The sequence below is a fragment of the Pteropus vampyrus genome, unplaced genomic scaffold (genome assembly GCF_000151845.1).
Source record: "Pteropus vampyrus isolate Shadow unplaced genomic scaffold, Pvam_2.0 Scaffold2, whole genome shotgun sequence".
Taxonomy (NCBI): domain Eukaryota; kingdom Metazoa; phylum Chordata; class Mammalia; order Chiroptera; family Pteropodidae; genus Pteropus; species Pteropus vampyrus.
Window position 1 is genome coordinate 13,110,310 of NW_011888783.1, and position 17,589 is coordinate 13,127,898.

At 36.2% G+C, this 17,589-nt stretch overlaps 1 protein-coding gene across 1 annotated transcript in view; it reads left to right on the forward strand.

Moving 5' to 3' along the window:
* Nucleotides 1-17,589, forward strand: part of PDE11A (phosphodiesterase 11A) — a 327,576-nt gene that overhangs the window by 150,110 nt on the left and 159,877 nt on the right. Inside the window, exons 6-7 of the mRNA XM_011356861.2 lie at nucleotides 1,113-1,245; nucleotides 17,157-17,232. Of these exons, the coding sequence (XP_011355163.1) occupies nucleotides 1,113-1,245; nucleotides 17,157-17,232 (209 nt within the window). The remainder of the gene's footprint in view (nucleotides 1-1,112; nucleotides 1,246-17,156; nucleotides 17,233-17,589) is intronic.

A 17,589-nucleotide genomic window follows, 5' to 3' on the forward strand; every position in this document is an offset into this window, starting at 1 on the left:
CACTCATTAATGAATCCAGTGGCCTCTCCATGTCAGTTCCTGGCATTCTCAGCAGGGCACAAATTCCACACAGGCACATTATGGCATAACAACAATGACTATGTATAGTGTTCAGTGTTTTTCTTACATATAACGTTTAGGTTAAAAAGTCAACAGAGTTGTTGTGAGTGTTCTTTTTGTAGTTCGCTCGTTCACATCTCCTGGAATGCAGGGGATGTCGTTTGGAAAATATCGTCCTAGCATGTTTGCCTTTATTTACGTAATTTCAGTTACCACCTACTAAACCCCAAATATGATGTCCTCCATGGAGATTTACCTTGACATTGCTAATTTGAACAGTAGTCAGTATGCATTTTCACAGCTTTTGGCAGTGCTCAGTGTGTCCCTAGAGAAGAAAAGATGGCAGGGAGGAAGGGTGGAGGGGATCTTACTAGTTCTTTGAGTATTTCTATGTAGTCGATGTTTGCAATGAAAGTGATACAAGGGCGAGTTCACAAAATTTAGCATAAAATTCCTTGTTCGAATCAAATATCAGTATAATTCGAATTATTAATTTTAGGGATCTATAGAGTTAAAACTGGTGTTCTAGTGAGATTTTTGTAAGTAGGAAATGGTTTTTTGTTGTTGTTAAACATTCTCTGAGACTACGAAAATAGTTACATAATTCTAAGATTACATATTGTCCAGACGTACTCTTTTGCCACATTTAAAATTTTGTAAATTCTCAATTTATTTTCTGATTTTTCCCCATTCTTGGGTTCAACTGTTTTTGGTGCTAAACATCAGATCTGCTCAGTTAAGGGGTGGGGCTGGGGAGGTCAGTGGAATTTATTATGCCACTGCACTGGCGTCCTGCTATTGATTTTAAATATCTGCTTTATGTCTGCCTGCCTTGGGCCTAGAATCTACCATTTCTACCCATCGATTTGATTACTTTACATTATAGCAGTTGTCTTTCTGATAATGACTTTGCTGTTATTCTGTGATTCAAGTCACTTATCCCCTCTTAATGAGGATAGATAATCCTGCTCTGAGTGTAGTTTAATAGGGTTTGTGTTCAAATAAACTTATGTTTCTTTCTTTTCTTACTGCCTGCATTGGTATTCTGATAGTTTCAAAGAGAGCATGGAGAAATCATCGTACTCTGACTGGCTGATAAATAACAGCATTGCCGAGCTCGTGGCTTCTACAGGTCTTCCAGTGAACATCAGTGATGCCTACCAGGACCCTCGCTTTGATGCTGAGGTAAGGAGTCTTCTAGTTCAGGAGTCCGAAGGTTCAGTTATCACTCTGTTGATGGCTTGCTGGTTGAAGCCAAAAAAGGACGTCATACAGATTTACAGCAACCCTTGAGTCTACTGGCAATTCTTTCATGTTGTTCCCCTGTGGTCTGATTTTTTATATTGCTTACTGTTGAATGACAGAAAAACTTCCTCTCTCTATCCTGCCTTATGGCAAAATGACTGTGTATTATGATTAGTCTGATGCTCTTTTACGATTGGGTACATTTTATATTAAATGTAATCATATACAGGTACCTGTGCATTAAATGCACCCATGCACATTATATATTAAACACAGTTTATATTAAACACAATTTATATTAAACTATGAAATAGCTAATAATAAAAATATATAACAGTTATTTCCCAATAGATGCTAGAAAAACAACCATGTTTTTAAAAATTGCTTCCAAGAAACAGTAAATTGGTTTGTTATTATTTAATTTTAATTCTGTAAGCACATTATAATGATATACAGAATATATTAAAATGATATGGATTCTGACCTGCATAAGTTTAAATTGTCAGGTAGTATAGATTATCATACAGGTAAAATTTACATGAACTTATAAAATGTCTCTACATGTGTATGCACACATACACATTCAATAAATTACAAGTTTCTTATTCTAGACTGCCAAGCTAATATATGAAGAATAACATGAGTTTTTGGTGAGGAAGAGAGAGAAGACATGTAGTCAGGCAAAGTTGAGAGAGAACGGGGAGTTAGAGAACTGAGATGAGTTAATGTGGCTAAAGGGCTGGGTAGATGAGGCTGAAGAGGGAAACGGGCCAGATCACTCAGACTTTGAAAGCTTTATTAAGAGGTTAAGAATCTTAACCAGCAGTTGAGTTTTAAACAGGGGAGAAGCAAGAGTTGTATTTTAGAAAGATCACACTAGCTACAGAACAGAGGATAGATTAGTAATAATAACTGAACATTTAATCTGAAACGAGAGCTAATCTGTGACATTGAAGACAGACAAAGATTCAGTCCTGGTCTCAGACTCCACAGCTCTTACTCTTAATTTCACCCTGTGCTGTCCCCAGTGTCCACTGGGAAACAATGATGTGGGGAGGCTGGAATCTAAGTCTAACATATAACTTTAGTCAAACCATCTTTGCAGATCTCTGCAGGGAAATTTTAAATTCCCAAAACTCAACACCTCTCTGTAGCTGGCTGGAAACCTCTTCCCCCAGGCTATATTCTCTATGTATCTTCCATGTGGCTTCTTTATATTCCTAGTTATAGGAGTTCTGTTCAGCTAGTTTTCAGGTGGTTCTCAAGGGCGGTTGTTCTATAATTTAGTTGAAATTTTGATGTGGTCATGAGAGGAGGAGAGCACAGTGCGTACCTACTCTGCCATCTTGACTGGAAGTCCCTCTATTCATTCTTAAGCATCAGGCTGAGAGGCTTCTCCCTTGGAGATCCTTTCATGAACTCCCAGTCTGGGTTGGGCGGATCTCCAGTATGCTTCCTTAGGTGTCCCAATGCTTACCACCCTCTAGCTCTCCTCAGTTCTCATACATTATTTCTGAACTTTGGGAAAGTGCACCGTCCAAAGCTTCCTTAGTTCTCCTCCTAAAAGGAAGAACACTACCACCTTAGTTCTGTGACTGGCAGAGTGGAAATGATTTATAGATGTCGATATTTGTATACTTTAGCATTTTGATTGGGTTAGGACTAATTTTATGAAGTTTTGCCTTTTGCTATGTTTCTTGCTTCCTTGGTTTGAAAGAAAGAATACTGAAAAAACAGATTTCTAAACACAGTTTTATGAAGAAAGTGCTCTCAATCTTCTACAATTAGCATTGTCAATCACTGAACAAACTGAAAGGCTTGCTATGTAGAAAAATCATTAAATTCCAATTCATTGTTACAAAGTTGACCTGTTAGATTAGGTGTCAAGGGATAATGATTGATTCCTACCCCAAATTATAGTGCTAAATTTGGTTTGGATTGCTATCATTCTGCTCTTAGCTTTGGACCATAAAGTTAAATTCTGGGGAAGCAAAAAGAATCAATAAATTATGCCATTTAAAAAAGTTGGTTCATAAGACATATGTAACGGTATAACAAAATAAGATGCAATAAACACCCACCATCCAATTTGAGAAAAACAACATGATAATTACTTCTGAATCCTTATATTGATCTTCCCTAATCCCATCTTCTCTATTTCCCACACAGAGGTAACCACTATCTAATTTGAATTTAACATTCCTTTGGTTTTCTAGATAGTTTTACCACATATGTTTTAATCCCTGCCAACTATATTGTTATGTTTTGCATGTCTCTGAAGTTTATATAAATTGAATTATACTACATGTATTCTTCTCTGGCTTGCTTTTTCATTCAACATATATATTCCTGAGTCACATGAATTTGAATTCATTTATTTATTATTTAAGTATCCCTTAAATAATAAATACAAGGGATACTTATGCAAGTATCCCTTGTATGAATAGGCCTCATTTTATTTATTCAGTATAGTTTCGATAGATATTTGGATTCAGTGTTTTGCTGTTACATACATACCTGCCAAGGACTTTCTGTGCATGTCTCTAAGTACACAGAGGCAAGAGTTTTTCTAGCATCAGTTCTTAGGAGAATGACATTCTGGTCATAGGCTGTAAACATCTTCACCTTTATAGGGAGTAGAAAATTCTTGTCCAATAATTGCTTTTTTTTTTTTTTCCTTATGAAAAGTAGCACATGTAGCAAGCACAATTAATATCTCAAAACTACTTCTTGGTAATACAATATAATGAGCTTGAGTATACCATAACCTTATGTCTACAGGCAGACTCTCACCTCATCTCTTCCTGATTAGCGATAAAGGCATACTTACAGTCCATTCCAATAAGGCAGCCTACTTCACTGATTGTAAAAAGAATAATATTGACTCTTGAGCAAAAATGCAACAGTTATTTCTGTGAGATTGGGCATAAAAATTTAATGCCCTGATCCAGTAGTTAGAAGCAGTGATGTCTGAACAGAGTAAACTGTGGTAGGTTAAGCAGTGACTATTTTGTGAAATCACTCTTCTACCCTAGGAAAAAATAAAGCATGTATTTAGACCATCGTTATTTCTTGTCCTTCCACCTAAGTGCTTTCAATCTGCCATACAGCTAATTCTAGATTTTAAATGCAGATTTGAAGATGCATTATACCATGATTTTTACATGTTCTCTTTGCGTGATACTTGAATTTAAAGTTATTTTGTTTCTCTTCTTATGCTGAGGGAAAAAAAATGGAAAGGAATTAATCAATACAAGTGGAGGTGAGAGACTGGAGGAGAAAAAGAGAGATCTACTTAAATACAGGCATTTAGTAGATATGTTCTGCAAATGTGTGTGTATGGTGTGTGTGTGTGTGTGTGAGAGAGAGAGAGAGTAAAATGTATCACACCAGGAAAAGCAAAATTATGTATTCTCAAGTATATTTTGCCCGAGTAACCAATGTCGACCATTTATGTTAGTAATGAAAGAAACAGACTTCAGACTGAACCACAGCACTTCCCCAAGAGGCTAAGAGGCTGGAAGCTTCTCCCCACAAAGCCTCATGTAAGATGGTGTGGATCATATAATACAGACAAACATTTTGGATATTTTTTCATTAACATATTATTTTCCTCAAGATAAAAAACCACCATGACAAAATGGAATTGCTTCATCTTTTCAGTAAAAGTAATTCTGGAATCATCCTAGAGATATATAACTATGTTGTCTTCCTACAGAGATCTGAGTCCTCTCTTCTAGTGTCTGGTACATGGGTCCATATTTTTCCCCAGTAATCATAACTGAGTCATTATTTATCAGTGGTAGAATATACGGAAACTTGTTTTTTTAAATCTAGGATTAATGACTAATGGTTTTCTCCACTGGGAAAAGTGCTTGCTCTTTTGTTCTGTGCACTCACTGACTTTCCTAAATAGTTTGAGGTGGTTAACAAGAATGATAATTTGCAGAGAATGGGGAATCTTTTTCAAAGCATTTCTTATTTTTCCTACAGATTTTATCTACACAAGTCTACGTAATAGATTTTAAAATGTCAGAAACACAGTTACCCTGAACACTAGTATCTATGGTAAATTTCTCAATGGTTGCAATGGCTAAATCTGGCAACTTGAATTTTCTTTACTGAGCAGGAAGGACTCCAATTCATCAGGCGATGTTGTGACCTAGAATAGAACTCATAAAAGTGGATTGATCTTATTTTGAGATTCCCTACTATAGATAATTCAACTTTTGGTTAATAGAAATAGTAGAGATTTTCTTTTAATTAACAGGTGAGAAAACAGAGACTCAGAGAGTCTGAAGTAACTTGCCTAAGGCCATACAGCTTCCTTGAGGCAGGACAGTAAACAGACTCTGGACCTTCTGATTCCTAATTCATTTCTCTTTCCCTGAGCTGCTGTGTAGCGGGCAAGAGGGCAGGGAATCCACTGCTGAGGAGTTGCCTAGGCAATAGAGTGACAATCCCTTCCTTCCTCTCTCCAAAAGACATATAAACTTATGGCTGGCAGACCTACCTTTTTGTCTTGTCAGCTCCACTTACCAGCTAAGTAGTCCTGGGCATACTGCTTATATACATATTGTAATATGTAAAATTCCATATAAATATTTTGTAAACCATGCAGGCTTGTATAAATACCAGGTAAAGATATCAGGTTGATTGAGGACTGGTTATTTAGTTCCAAGGAGGTGCCAAAAGCAAACCCTTTTCTCTACACGAGGGGGCCTTTATACAGATCTGCAGACCAGCAGACCCTTCCTTCAGAGACATGGGTGGGTGAGGAGGGGGAGTGGGAAGAAAGTCTCTACCCACAGAAAGGAGTTAAAGATGATTGTTTGTTGACAGTAAAGAAGGGATAGTGGCAATAATCTGACAACCTGTAGATCTTCAAGAAAGCCAGGTCTTTTCTATTCTGGTCAGAGTAGGAGCAATAGCAGGTGTCAACAGATGGTGGAAGCTGGATATATGTCCTGTGGCCTTCGGCTGACCTGGGGAGATGGTTACCAGATCCTCCCTTATAAGGATAAGCAATATGCAGACCTAGCTTTTCACAAGAGTAGTCAGGCATCCAGGGGCCAGGTTACCTAGGTATATCAGGGATGATAGAATTTCAGGGACTAATTGCACTGCCCAGGCCCAAGCAACCCACCAATCCTTAAAACATACAGCTAAAAGCCAGTCACATTGGTATATTTCAAACACAATACTGGTGCCTATGTTCAAACCACTATATAAGTTAAGGCAATAGATAAACTCCAAAACCTGTGACTCAATATGATAGAAGTTTAGTTTTTACTCATGTTAAGTCCAAATAGATGTTCCTAATCAGTGGTAGTGGATAGGGAGGTGTTCCTTACTCCATGAATGAAATCGTTCAACAACAACTGTGAATGAGTCTCCCAGTGGACCATTTTGTGGATTCTTCAGATTTCTAAGTGCGGGTGCCAACCCCAATACATCCTCTCATGTACTTTTGGTAGTTCCATCTCCAGTTTGGACTAACACAGGAAGCTTGTCAGTTTGGGGATTTATAATGCCAGTGGCTATTTTCTGTTAGAGATAATTTACTCTATCAAGCTTTGCTTTAGCTGTACAGCTAAAGTGTAAAGTAGATTTCCAATTTCTGTGTCTTTTCTGCCTTATAATAACTTTTAGGATGTCTTCTGAAACTCTGCCCAAAGATATACAGCAAAAGAATTTTGAAATCTGTTTCGAAACTGTTGAAATCTACAGAGGGATGTTTTTAATGTGATGTAAAGCTTATCCCAGGTACTGTCAGGTGCGTGCTGTGAGGGCTATGGGGCAAGTAATCATAGTTGTCTTCCTGCTGGGTGTTTTCTTTATGATTGTGGTAAATATTTAATGGAATTCCCTTCTTGTGGTTAACAGAGCAGCTAGCAGGGCTAGCCACAGTGATTATTTGCCTTCTGTCTGCCTGTTCAAGTTGACTCTTAGGAGTATTTCCTGCTGGGCCTGATGGCATATATGGTTTTATGGCCAGACTCTTTAGTTTATGGGTAGAAAATTATGACAGAATGGTTTTATAAGATAGTCACAAAGCCAGAACAAAATTTCTGAGCTTTAAATTTTGCAAACTTGTGAAGATCAGGATACGTTTATTCTGTTATAAGACTCTATGATCCTTGAAAAGGATGAAAGACAGAAATGACTTTCTAAATATAACTGATTGTATTTATTTATAGTGGCTCAAGAAACATTCATGTTCATGGGTTATCATATTAGTAGGTATTATAATTTTATTAGACATTTGCTCCTTGGGAAGAGGTATCCATGTTTGTCTCCTGGAGACATTGACCATATATATTAATACCATTTATATTAATTTTCTGTTGCTGCATAACAAAAACCCACAAATTCAACAGCTTAAGACAGACACCCACTTATTATCTCACAATTTCTATAGGTTAGAAGTCTGGGCATGGCACAGCTGGGTTTTCTGCTGAGCATCTCACAAGGCCGAAATCAAGGTTTTGGCCCGGCTGTGCTCTCATTTGGTTCTTGGCTTTATTTTCAAAGGTCACTCAGGTTGTTGGCAGACTTGAATTCCTTGCAGTTGTAGACTAAAATTCCCATTTTCTTACTGGCTGTTGGCCAAAGGTCTCTCTTGATTCCTAGAGATTGTTGTCAGGTACTAGCCACATAGCCCTCTCACAACATGTCAGCTTCCTTTTCAAAGCCAGCAGAAGAATCTTACTCCAGTTGGATATGGCAGAGGCTTAAATAATGTCAGAAGTGACTTTCCTAATCATAGGAGTGGCTCTCTCAACTCTTTTGCCATATAACATAACCTAGACAAAGAAGTGACAATTTTATCACAGGTCCTGCCCAGAGAGGATTATACAGATGGAGGGTGGTCAGGTTGGAATCTTCAAGGGCATCTTTAGAATTTTACCTATAATAAAGACTAAAATTGAGCCTGCATAAATGTCTCTATCTCATGAAACAATCTTTGTGTCCTGATATGGAAAAATGTCCACAAAAGAAAAAAAAAAACATAGAGAAGTATGTATAGAATATCTGTGGGTATATGTATGTATATATGCACATGTTTTTCTAATAGACACTTCAAACTTAACATGTCTAAAACAGAGCTCACAAAATTTTTTCTCCCAACCCTGCTGCTCTCTCTGTTTCCTTATCTCTGTTAAGGCAACTCAGTCTTTCCTGATGCACATGCCAAAATTTTTATAGGCATGATTTTCTAATGCTGCCCATATAATTCATCAGGATGTCCAAATGACTCTATCTGAAAAATTTATTCAGAATCCGACCACTTCTCACTATTCAACTGCTACTACCCAGGTCCAAATCTCCATCATCTCTGTACTGTTTCTTTGGCCATAGCCTCTTATCTCTCTCTGCTTCCACTCTTCCCCTCTACACTCTGTTCTCAATACAGTCGCCAGAGGCTTTTAAATTTTAAATCACATCATATTAGAACTTTGCTTGCAAACTCTTCAAAGTCTCCTTATTTCACTTAAAAGCCAAATTTATAATTCTTTCGGAGGCTTACGATGCCCTACACAATCTAGTATCTCATTATCTACCCCCAGCCCTCACACATACATCTACAGCCACACCAGTCTCCTTGTTATTCATAGAACATGCCACTCATACACCTACCTCAGGGCCTTTGTACTGGCTACTACCTCAGCTGAAATACTCTTCCCCTAATAAGTGCAAGGCTCACATCTCCACCTCTTTAATGCTGCCCATATAATTCATCAGGATGTCCAGATGACTCTATCTGAAAAATTTATTCAGAATCTGACCACTTCTCACTAAAGTCATCATTCACATGTTACCTGTGAGTAAGGCCTGCCACCCTTGGTATTCCTAATCCCTTTTAACTTGCTCTATTCTTTCTGCCTAATTCGTAACACTTTTAACATATAATTTATTTATGTATTTTTTGGTATTGTTTACAAGTTGTCTTCTCTTACTAGAATGTAAGCTCAATGAAGATGAGTATTTTGTCAGTTTTGTTCACTGTTATGTCCCTAACAACTAGAACAATGTTCAGTACATAATAGACATTATTGTTGAATATTGTTCAGTATTGTTGAATATATTATCTGTTATTTATAAATATATTAAATACTGTTAAGTATATTATAAATTTATGTGTGAATATATTATACATTCATAGGAAAAGATTAGGTAGAACTTATACTAAACTGTTAATAGTTGTCATCTCTAGAGATGTCAAAATTAGAGCTGTTGATTTTATTTTTAGTTAAAAATGTCAGGTGTTTACATTATTTTTGTAATCAGGAAAAATTATCAAGGTATTAAAGATTTTTAGACCTTTTACATTTTATGTGAAATTATATTTTACCAGGCTGTGAGCCCTCTAAAAACTATAAACCATTACTCAAAACTGGAATTGAAATAATTCAAGATCTAACTAAATTAACTTGCCTTCCTGTATCTTTGGGGAATTCAGATGGATTATTTTCTATTGCCCTTGCCAGCATGGAGTGTTGCTGGAATTTTATTCTAACTAAGATCCTTGTCTGAAATTGTCCCAACATGATGTACATAAACTGCATTTGCAGATGACCTGCCATTGTATCAGGTGGCTTCTTGGAGTGCATACTCTATTTACAAATATTTGCACCATGGAAAGATTATTCTGGCCTTGCTTTAGTTGGCATTGTGCTTATGAATTCAACTCCCAGTAGTTCGTTGCACTCTAGTGCATCATCTATGTAGCTTTCTGCCCTTCTTTTCATACTAGATTCAAAAGAACGACTTAAAACAAATACACTAATGCATAAGCCATTATTTAGTCAACATCAGATGTAATATTCTGTTGCTTAATTTAATATTTCCTTCCATTTGTATAGTTATGGAGTGAATTTCAGAGCCATTACATGCAGGGTTTGTTTTCTGGCTGCAACAAACAATTGGACCCAGTATTTAAATAGGAAAGGTTCAGCATGGGGAATGGCAGAAAATAACTAAAAAGTAGGGCAGGCCATATGCATGAATGGTTTAGTGGTCTATGTATTTGTTACAAATTCAAGAGAGGTAGGAAATCAATCAGCACCCAAATTTCCTCTGCCATGGGTGGTTGATGCCCAGAGTTAAGGAGTTAAATTTAAGGTGTCATGATTCTAAGTCTGTTATTCTTTAATCCTATGAAGTTCTTCCATATGAAGTTCTTGCCCTGATTTTCTTAAATTAAAGCCTGTTATAGACAACTCAGTAGTTCTTACCTTTGTCATGTAGCACTTAAGGATAATAGGGCTCCAGGCGCTGAGATCCTTTGATATAGAACATTAAAGCCCATTTCGCCTGTCAGATCTTAATAGCAAAACACTCCCACAATCTGGGATGCTGAGTACTAGCCTGGGGGGGACAGTTCACGTCTTTTCTCTATAATGCCTTCTGGTCTATCTGTTTTGCTTCTGTTACAAAGGGGAATGTGCAAAATTGAAACCATTAAGAGTTAGAGGTCTGTGGATCTGCTGAAACACATTTGCCACTGATAATCTCTGTTATTGATATTTAGGGTAAACCAATTTGAGATTCTTTCCAGAGAGTAGGGTTTGGTAGAGAAGATTAGACAGTCCACATAAGATTTACTGTTGACCAGGAGAGTGAGGAAGGTTAGGAATTACTAAGACTTGAATAAGATATAGAATGGTAGCTGTAGGTCCTTAAGATGAATAGCGGTCCCCTGGTTCTAAGAGTCGAATGGACTGCTGCACAGGTGATGGAGACTTGCCTCAGTTCTAAGCCCAAAGATCAATTGTTTTGTTAGGAGTGCATTTGTCAGGAATTTAAGGAATCATTTGTAGATAGTGTTCTAGAAGCCATTAGGACTGATCTCATGTGCTGGTAAAGTAGGCAAAAATAAACTGCCTCTCTACTCTTTCAGGGAAATCAAAGGACTGGTTGGGAACATCTCCTCCCTTACCTTGTCCTAGTACCAGAATTTCTCACCAGGAGATTGCTTTGGGGGGGATTAAGTATTGCTTTAGGTTATTGTTAAATTTGTACATATTTCCCTAGGGAAAGGAAACATATTGCACATTAATGACTAGTATTACATTATCAGCAATTCATTTGACATTTCCTTTGATCACTTTTAAGAGGCTGGAAAATATGACAAGTACGTTTGATGGCTCCAAGAGAGAAACCGTCTTTAATTAGATTCATTAACTGGAAAGACCCAATGAGGACAGAGATTGGATAAAATTTTTAAGTAAACATCTTTAATTGGAAAGAACAAAGCACTCCCAAATAATATATCTATTTTAACTATAGCCTCCTAGACAGACTGCTTAGTCTCACATGGTCTAATGTTTGGGACTCTAATGATATTAATTTTAAACTGAGAATGATTGAGCAGGGACTCTGTGAAACAATGGGACAGATATTTTGGAGCAAGTAATCCTTCAATACTAGTAATATTTACATTTTTAAAACACCTTATGAATTTTGAAACTCTTTCACACACATATTTTCATAAAACAACTTGGAAAATAAGAAAAAGCACAAAGAAGCAAAGATGAGAATGTACTATCATTCCAAAATCTGTAGATAAACAATATTAACATTTTAGTGTGCAGAAGATAAGTGTTCATGACGAAATTGGGGCATGGAGAGTTTGGGTGACGGTTAAGGTCAATAGACTGATATTTTTGAGCTCCATTGACTGATAGGATCTGGAGACTTAGAGTTATCTGATGAACAGAGATGATTCTTTCCTTCATACTTTCTTATGCCTCTTTATCCCTGTTTGGGATTCATTCTTCGGAGGCCTTGTTCAGCTATGATGAATTTCATTTATCTTCTCCTTCAACTCCTGCACAGAATGATACATGCTCCTGGGACTTGCCATTTCATAAGGACATATAAATTAACTTGGATTAGTTTAACCTTCCAGAAACAACAACCATTGCCACGAATAGACAACGAGGGCCTTGCCTGAATGATTTTAAAATCACAAAATTCACTCTCATTGTACTCTGCCATCCTTCCTTCTCTCCCTCTGCCATCCTGTTGAGCTCATCAAACATGCTAATCATCACCAGCCTCTCTTCCCTATTCTCAGCAAGTCAGCACTGGCTTCGTTGCTATCGCTCAACCACAGTAGGAACAATTTAAAGACACTCGGCATTTTCTGTTGCCTCTCCCCTCTTCTTTGCTCAGCCCACACAAGACTAGCTCTGGACTGATGCAGCTCTGCTCTTTCAGTGTGGCCTTCCTCCTCCAGAACTAATCACTTAACTTCTGTTCCTGATCCCTGATTTTCTTCCCTCGACTACCCTCTGCCATCAGTTATTCTTCTGAGTTATTAAATTCGAGAATCCATTTTTCACTGCTTATCCTATTTGACTACTCTGCAACATTTGACACAATTGTTTTCCTTAAGTTCTATTTAGAAGATAACTTTTTCTGTCTTGTGCAACTAATTCATTATCTAACATTTAGAAAATAGAAACAGCAATTTAAAAATTCCCATAGGCAGTATTCTTTCACAATGTGTACATATATCAAATCATCACGTTGCACATTTTAACTATATTACAGTTTTGTCAATTATACCTTAATAAAGCTTAGGGGTAGAGGGAAGTATCGCTGGTTGAATATCACCAGTATCACCTCTGGCAAGAGGTGAGCAGGAATGGGGGAATGAATAGGTGGAACACAAAAGAATTTTAGGGCAATGAAATTACTCTGTATGATACTCTGATATCGAGTATGTGTCATTATAGAGTTGTCAAAACCCAAAGAATGTACATCATCAAGAGTGAACCTTAATGTAACTAGAGACTCTGGGTAATAATGATATATCAGTGTGGGTTCATCAGTTATAACAAATGTACTACTTTGATGTTGGTAGTGAGGGATGTATGTGCCTGTGTAGGGGAAAGGAGTATATGGGAACTCTCTGTACTTGCACTCATTTTGCTGTAAACCTAAAATTGTTCTTAAAAATAAAGTCTATTTAAAAAGTAAATAAACAAATAAAAACTCCCATAGTCAAATATTCAGCGGGAACTATTGTGGTCATAATTTTTCGAGGATTTTCTAAAGTATATAATAGGTATTTATATACCCACAGACACCCACACTGTTATCATTTAATATATTAAAATTTTACATGTTAATAAATATTCTTCCATAGCATGATTTTAATGAGGTGGATAATAGTCCTTTGTTTGGATATGCTATTTACTTAACTAACTCCCTTTAGTCTAATATTCAGATTATTTCTAACATATCATTATTATAAATAATGCTGCAGTTCATACTTTTATATGTAAATTTTTTATATGTGAATAGCTAGGATAATTACCATAGCATAAATTCCTAGACATGAAAGTGATAAGTCAAAGAGTATGTAGACATTTTAGACTCTGGATACACATCAATAAATCTGTCTCCAGAAAGATTGTAGGAATGTGTTCACACATGAGAAATGCTATAAAGCTTTGACATTAGGAGTTTGAGCTTTGGAGTTCTTTTCCATTTCTGTCACTGACCCCACCTTCTTCTTCCTGTCCTAAATACTGTGTCCCCTCAGGTTCAGTTTTTCATCCCTTCTGTCTTTTTCTTGGACAAGTTCTCCCTTGGTGGTTTTACCCACTTAGTTAACAGCAGAGGCCGATGACTCCAAGATTAGTATCTCTAGCTCCTCTTTCTCTCCAGTTGCCATTGGAATTGTAATGAGTGTCAACCTGGACTCAATATCATTTCCCTCAAACTTCCTGTGTTCCCACTACCCTTACTCAAACCAGAAACTTCAGTGTTATCCTCCATGGGGATGGGAGAACACATACTCCCACCTTCCCAGAATATAAAAAATTATTTGGGGAAACTACAATAATTTTGTAAAAAAAAAAAAAATCTTTCATTTCACTGGCAAACAGCCTAAGCTTTGTTTTTCTCACTAACAGCTTCTCAAGGGATCTCTTTCCTTTTTTCTCTCAGTCACTACCTGTTCCTTTTCTTCTTGTACTGTCACCTCTTTCCGTAGCTGCTTCAGATTTCCTAGGAGAATTAGGTAGGTCCTATTGTTGCCCCACAGTTGGCAGAAGCAAGCGTGTCTACCGCTCAGTGCTGGTTTAAGACCACCAACAATTGAGTATGACCCTCAGAAAAACACAACAGACCCAACCATTCTAGTGGACTTGCCCAAGTCTGTAGAGTATCCCTCTCAGACCTCTCTAAAATCAATTTTCTTTTCTTAAGGCTCACTAGCATTGCTGTAATTCAGACATTATCCTTAGGGAGAAGAAGAAAACTACTTTATTCTTTTGGAAGATAATTTTGATGGATGTGTTTGTCATTGTCTGGTTTCCTTTGAACCAGTCTCTCCACTTTCAAGGTAGTTAATCTCTTATATGTTAAAGGAAGATGTTAACAGTACTTACCTCATAGGGTTGTTTTAATAAGTATATGAGATAATACATGTGAAAGCACTGAACAGGGTACCTGATATGGAACGAACATCCAGAAAATGTTAGCTTATCATCATCATTGTCATCTTCGTCTTTGAACACCTACTTTTAAAGATCTGAAGCTGCTCCTGATTTCTCTGAACAGTCAGTTGCTGGCTTTTCTATAGTGTTTTGAACATTCTTTACTTGGACACTTATTTTATCTTAACTGTTTCTATCTTTACTAGACCATGACTACCTCAAGGGTCATAACTATTTGAATCCATTTTTATATCCTTGACACCCAGCAATGTGTCTGGTGCATAGGAGATGGTAAATAAATATATGTTGAAAGAGTTCACTGGGTTTATGATTTATGCCCATGTTTTTGTTTTGTTTGTATATGGAATTCTCAAAAATCAATTGATGTAATTTACTCTGTTAACAAACTAAAAGAGAAAAAAGTCAAATGATTAAAAGGCATAGAATTTAAGAGTAAGATGACATGATGATGTGCCTAGAAAATTCAAAACACCACAGATGAGATATTAAAGTTAATAATTGAATTTAGCAAGATTGATGAATGCAAGTTCAATATACAAAAACCAATTATATTTTTATATACCAATTGAAAGCATTAGAAAATAAATTATTAACACCATTTAAAATAACATAAACTTTTAAAACACCTGGTATAAATATAACAAATTATATACAAAACTTTTGCATATAAAACTATAAAAGTTTGCTTAGAGAAATTTTAAGAACCCTAAACCAAGAATGCTATGGATTTAAAGTCTCAGTTTTGTAAGGATGTCAGTTCTCTTCCAAATTGATTGATAGATTCAGTAGAATCCCAATAAAAATCTCAGCTGTGTGCGTGCATGCGTGTGTGTGTGTGTGTGTGTGTGTGTGTGTGTGTGTGTGTGTGTGTGTTAACTTCAAGTTGATTCTAAAATTAATATGGAAATCCCAGGGACCAAAAATGGTCAAAACAGCCTTAGAGGAGAAAGACAAAGTTGGGGGATTTATACTACCAGATGCCAAGACTTATTATAAGACTCTTATTTAAGGCAGTATGGTATTGGCATAAGGATAGACACATAGATCAGTAAAGTAGAATAGAGGATCCAGAAACAAATCCAAACATATTTGAACATTTGATTAATGAAAAAAGTAGTACTGCGGAGTGGTGGGGAGAGGTATCCGCGCCCCCCTCAAAAAAAAAAATGATGCTGGGTCAATTGGATATCCACTGGGAAAAAAAAAGAATCTTGACTCAACTCAAACTATACCCCCAAACCATCTTCAGTTGGATTATAAATCTAAATGTGAAAGTTAAAAGTTAGAACAATAAAGATTCTAGGAAAAGAATGTTTTAGGAGAATATTTTCATGAGCCAGTAGTAGGGAAAGGTTACTTGAACAAGATCAAAACAGTACTAAAAGAAACTAACATATTAGTATTAAGAATTAGTACTAATTCTTAAAATTAATTTCCCAGAGGAAAACTGAAAAAAAAAATCGAAATATAAAATTTAAGTATATAAATTAACTTCCAGTTTAAAATTGTTAAAATATGCAGCTCTTAACTTCTACAATGAATATTCAAAAATATAAAAATAACTTTTTATCCCAATTATCATGATCCAAAACCTTGATATTTTATTTTTTTCTCCTACAGTATTGGGATGGCAGGTTGACCTTTTTCACTAGAAATCAAGGTCACATTAACACATGACACCTAATCTTTAGGAGCTCTTATCTAACAGTTCAAATATGGACTATTGGTTTTAATATTAAGTGCAGCTTGTTACTGAATGATGTTTGTCTGAAGGTAAAATTTATACCTTCATAATTTTAATATGTCATGTCTTGACAATCTGTTAGGGTACAGAAAGAAGATCTTGGAACTTCTACATTTATCTTTTGCAACTTCAATTTTTTGTATATGATTTTATAACATACACAATAAATTAGTAATGTTAAAAATATAGGTATTTAGAGTAAATATACACATGACAGCATTATAGATTCAAGCATTTTTACTAACAGATGTGCCCAGACAAAGGGAGATAATTGACCTATACTGGTTTAATTAAAATGCTTTAAACACTCAGAGAAGAATCTGTTGCCTGAATTCTTTCTGGTGGTGTGATCATGATAAAGACAGTTTTACATCAAGCTCTCTGTGGCTGTAGGGATTAGGGAGATAGTGTTGGCGTTGGGTGTCTTGGTTGATTAGACTTGATTTCCTTGGAATGTTCATAGTGATGTTTTAAATTAAAAGAGACAGGTGAGTATATGCATTAAAATTAAGTTATAATGTGTCTTTTTAAACTTTTGAAAAATATATTTGTTATGAAGAGTGGTAATATATAAATCAGAAGTGGCTAAATAGCATTTAATTTTAATTAACTACTTTCTTATATTCTAGGCTGACCAGATATCTGGTTTTCACATAAGATCGGTTCTCTGCGTACCTATTTGGAATAGCAACCACCAAATAATTGGTAAGACATTATCTAAGCGTTCAAACATTTTTTTTTAAAGAAATACAAATTTACTTTAAAATATACCCATATCTTTTTTATGTGTTTCCCTTTTTATGTCTAGGACTAACCAACCAACTTATGTCTCATCCTCTTGTATAATCTTGTAGGTGCAGACTCCTGACAAATCAATATTAATCAGAACAGTGGAAAAATATTTATTCCCTTAAATAAGAATCAGTAATTTTGTAGTTGTACGAGGCCTTAGAAAGCAACTAATAGAACTCTCTTATCTTACCCTGTGGAAATTGAGGCAGAGAGAAAGAGAGGGAGGTGGGAAGGGAGGGAGAGGGGGGTGAGGAGGGAAACAGGCAGGGA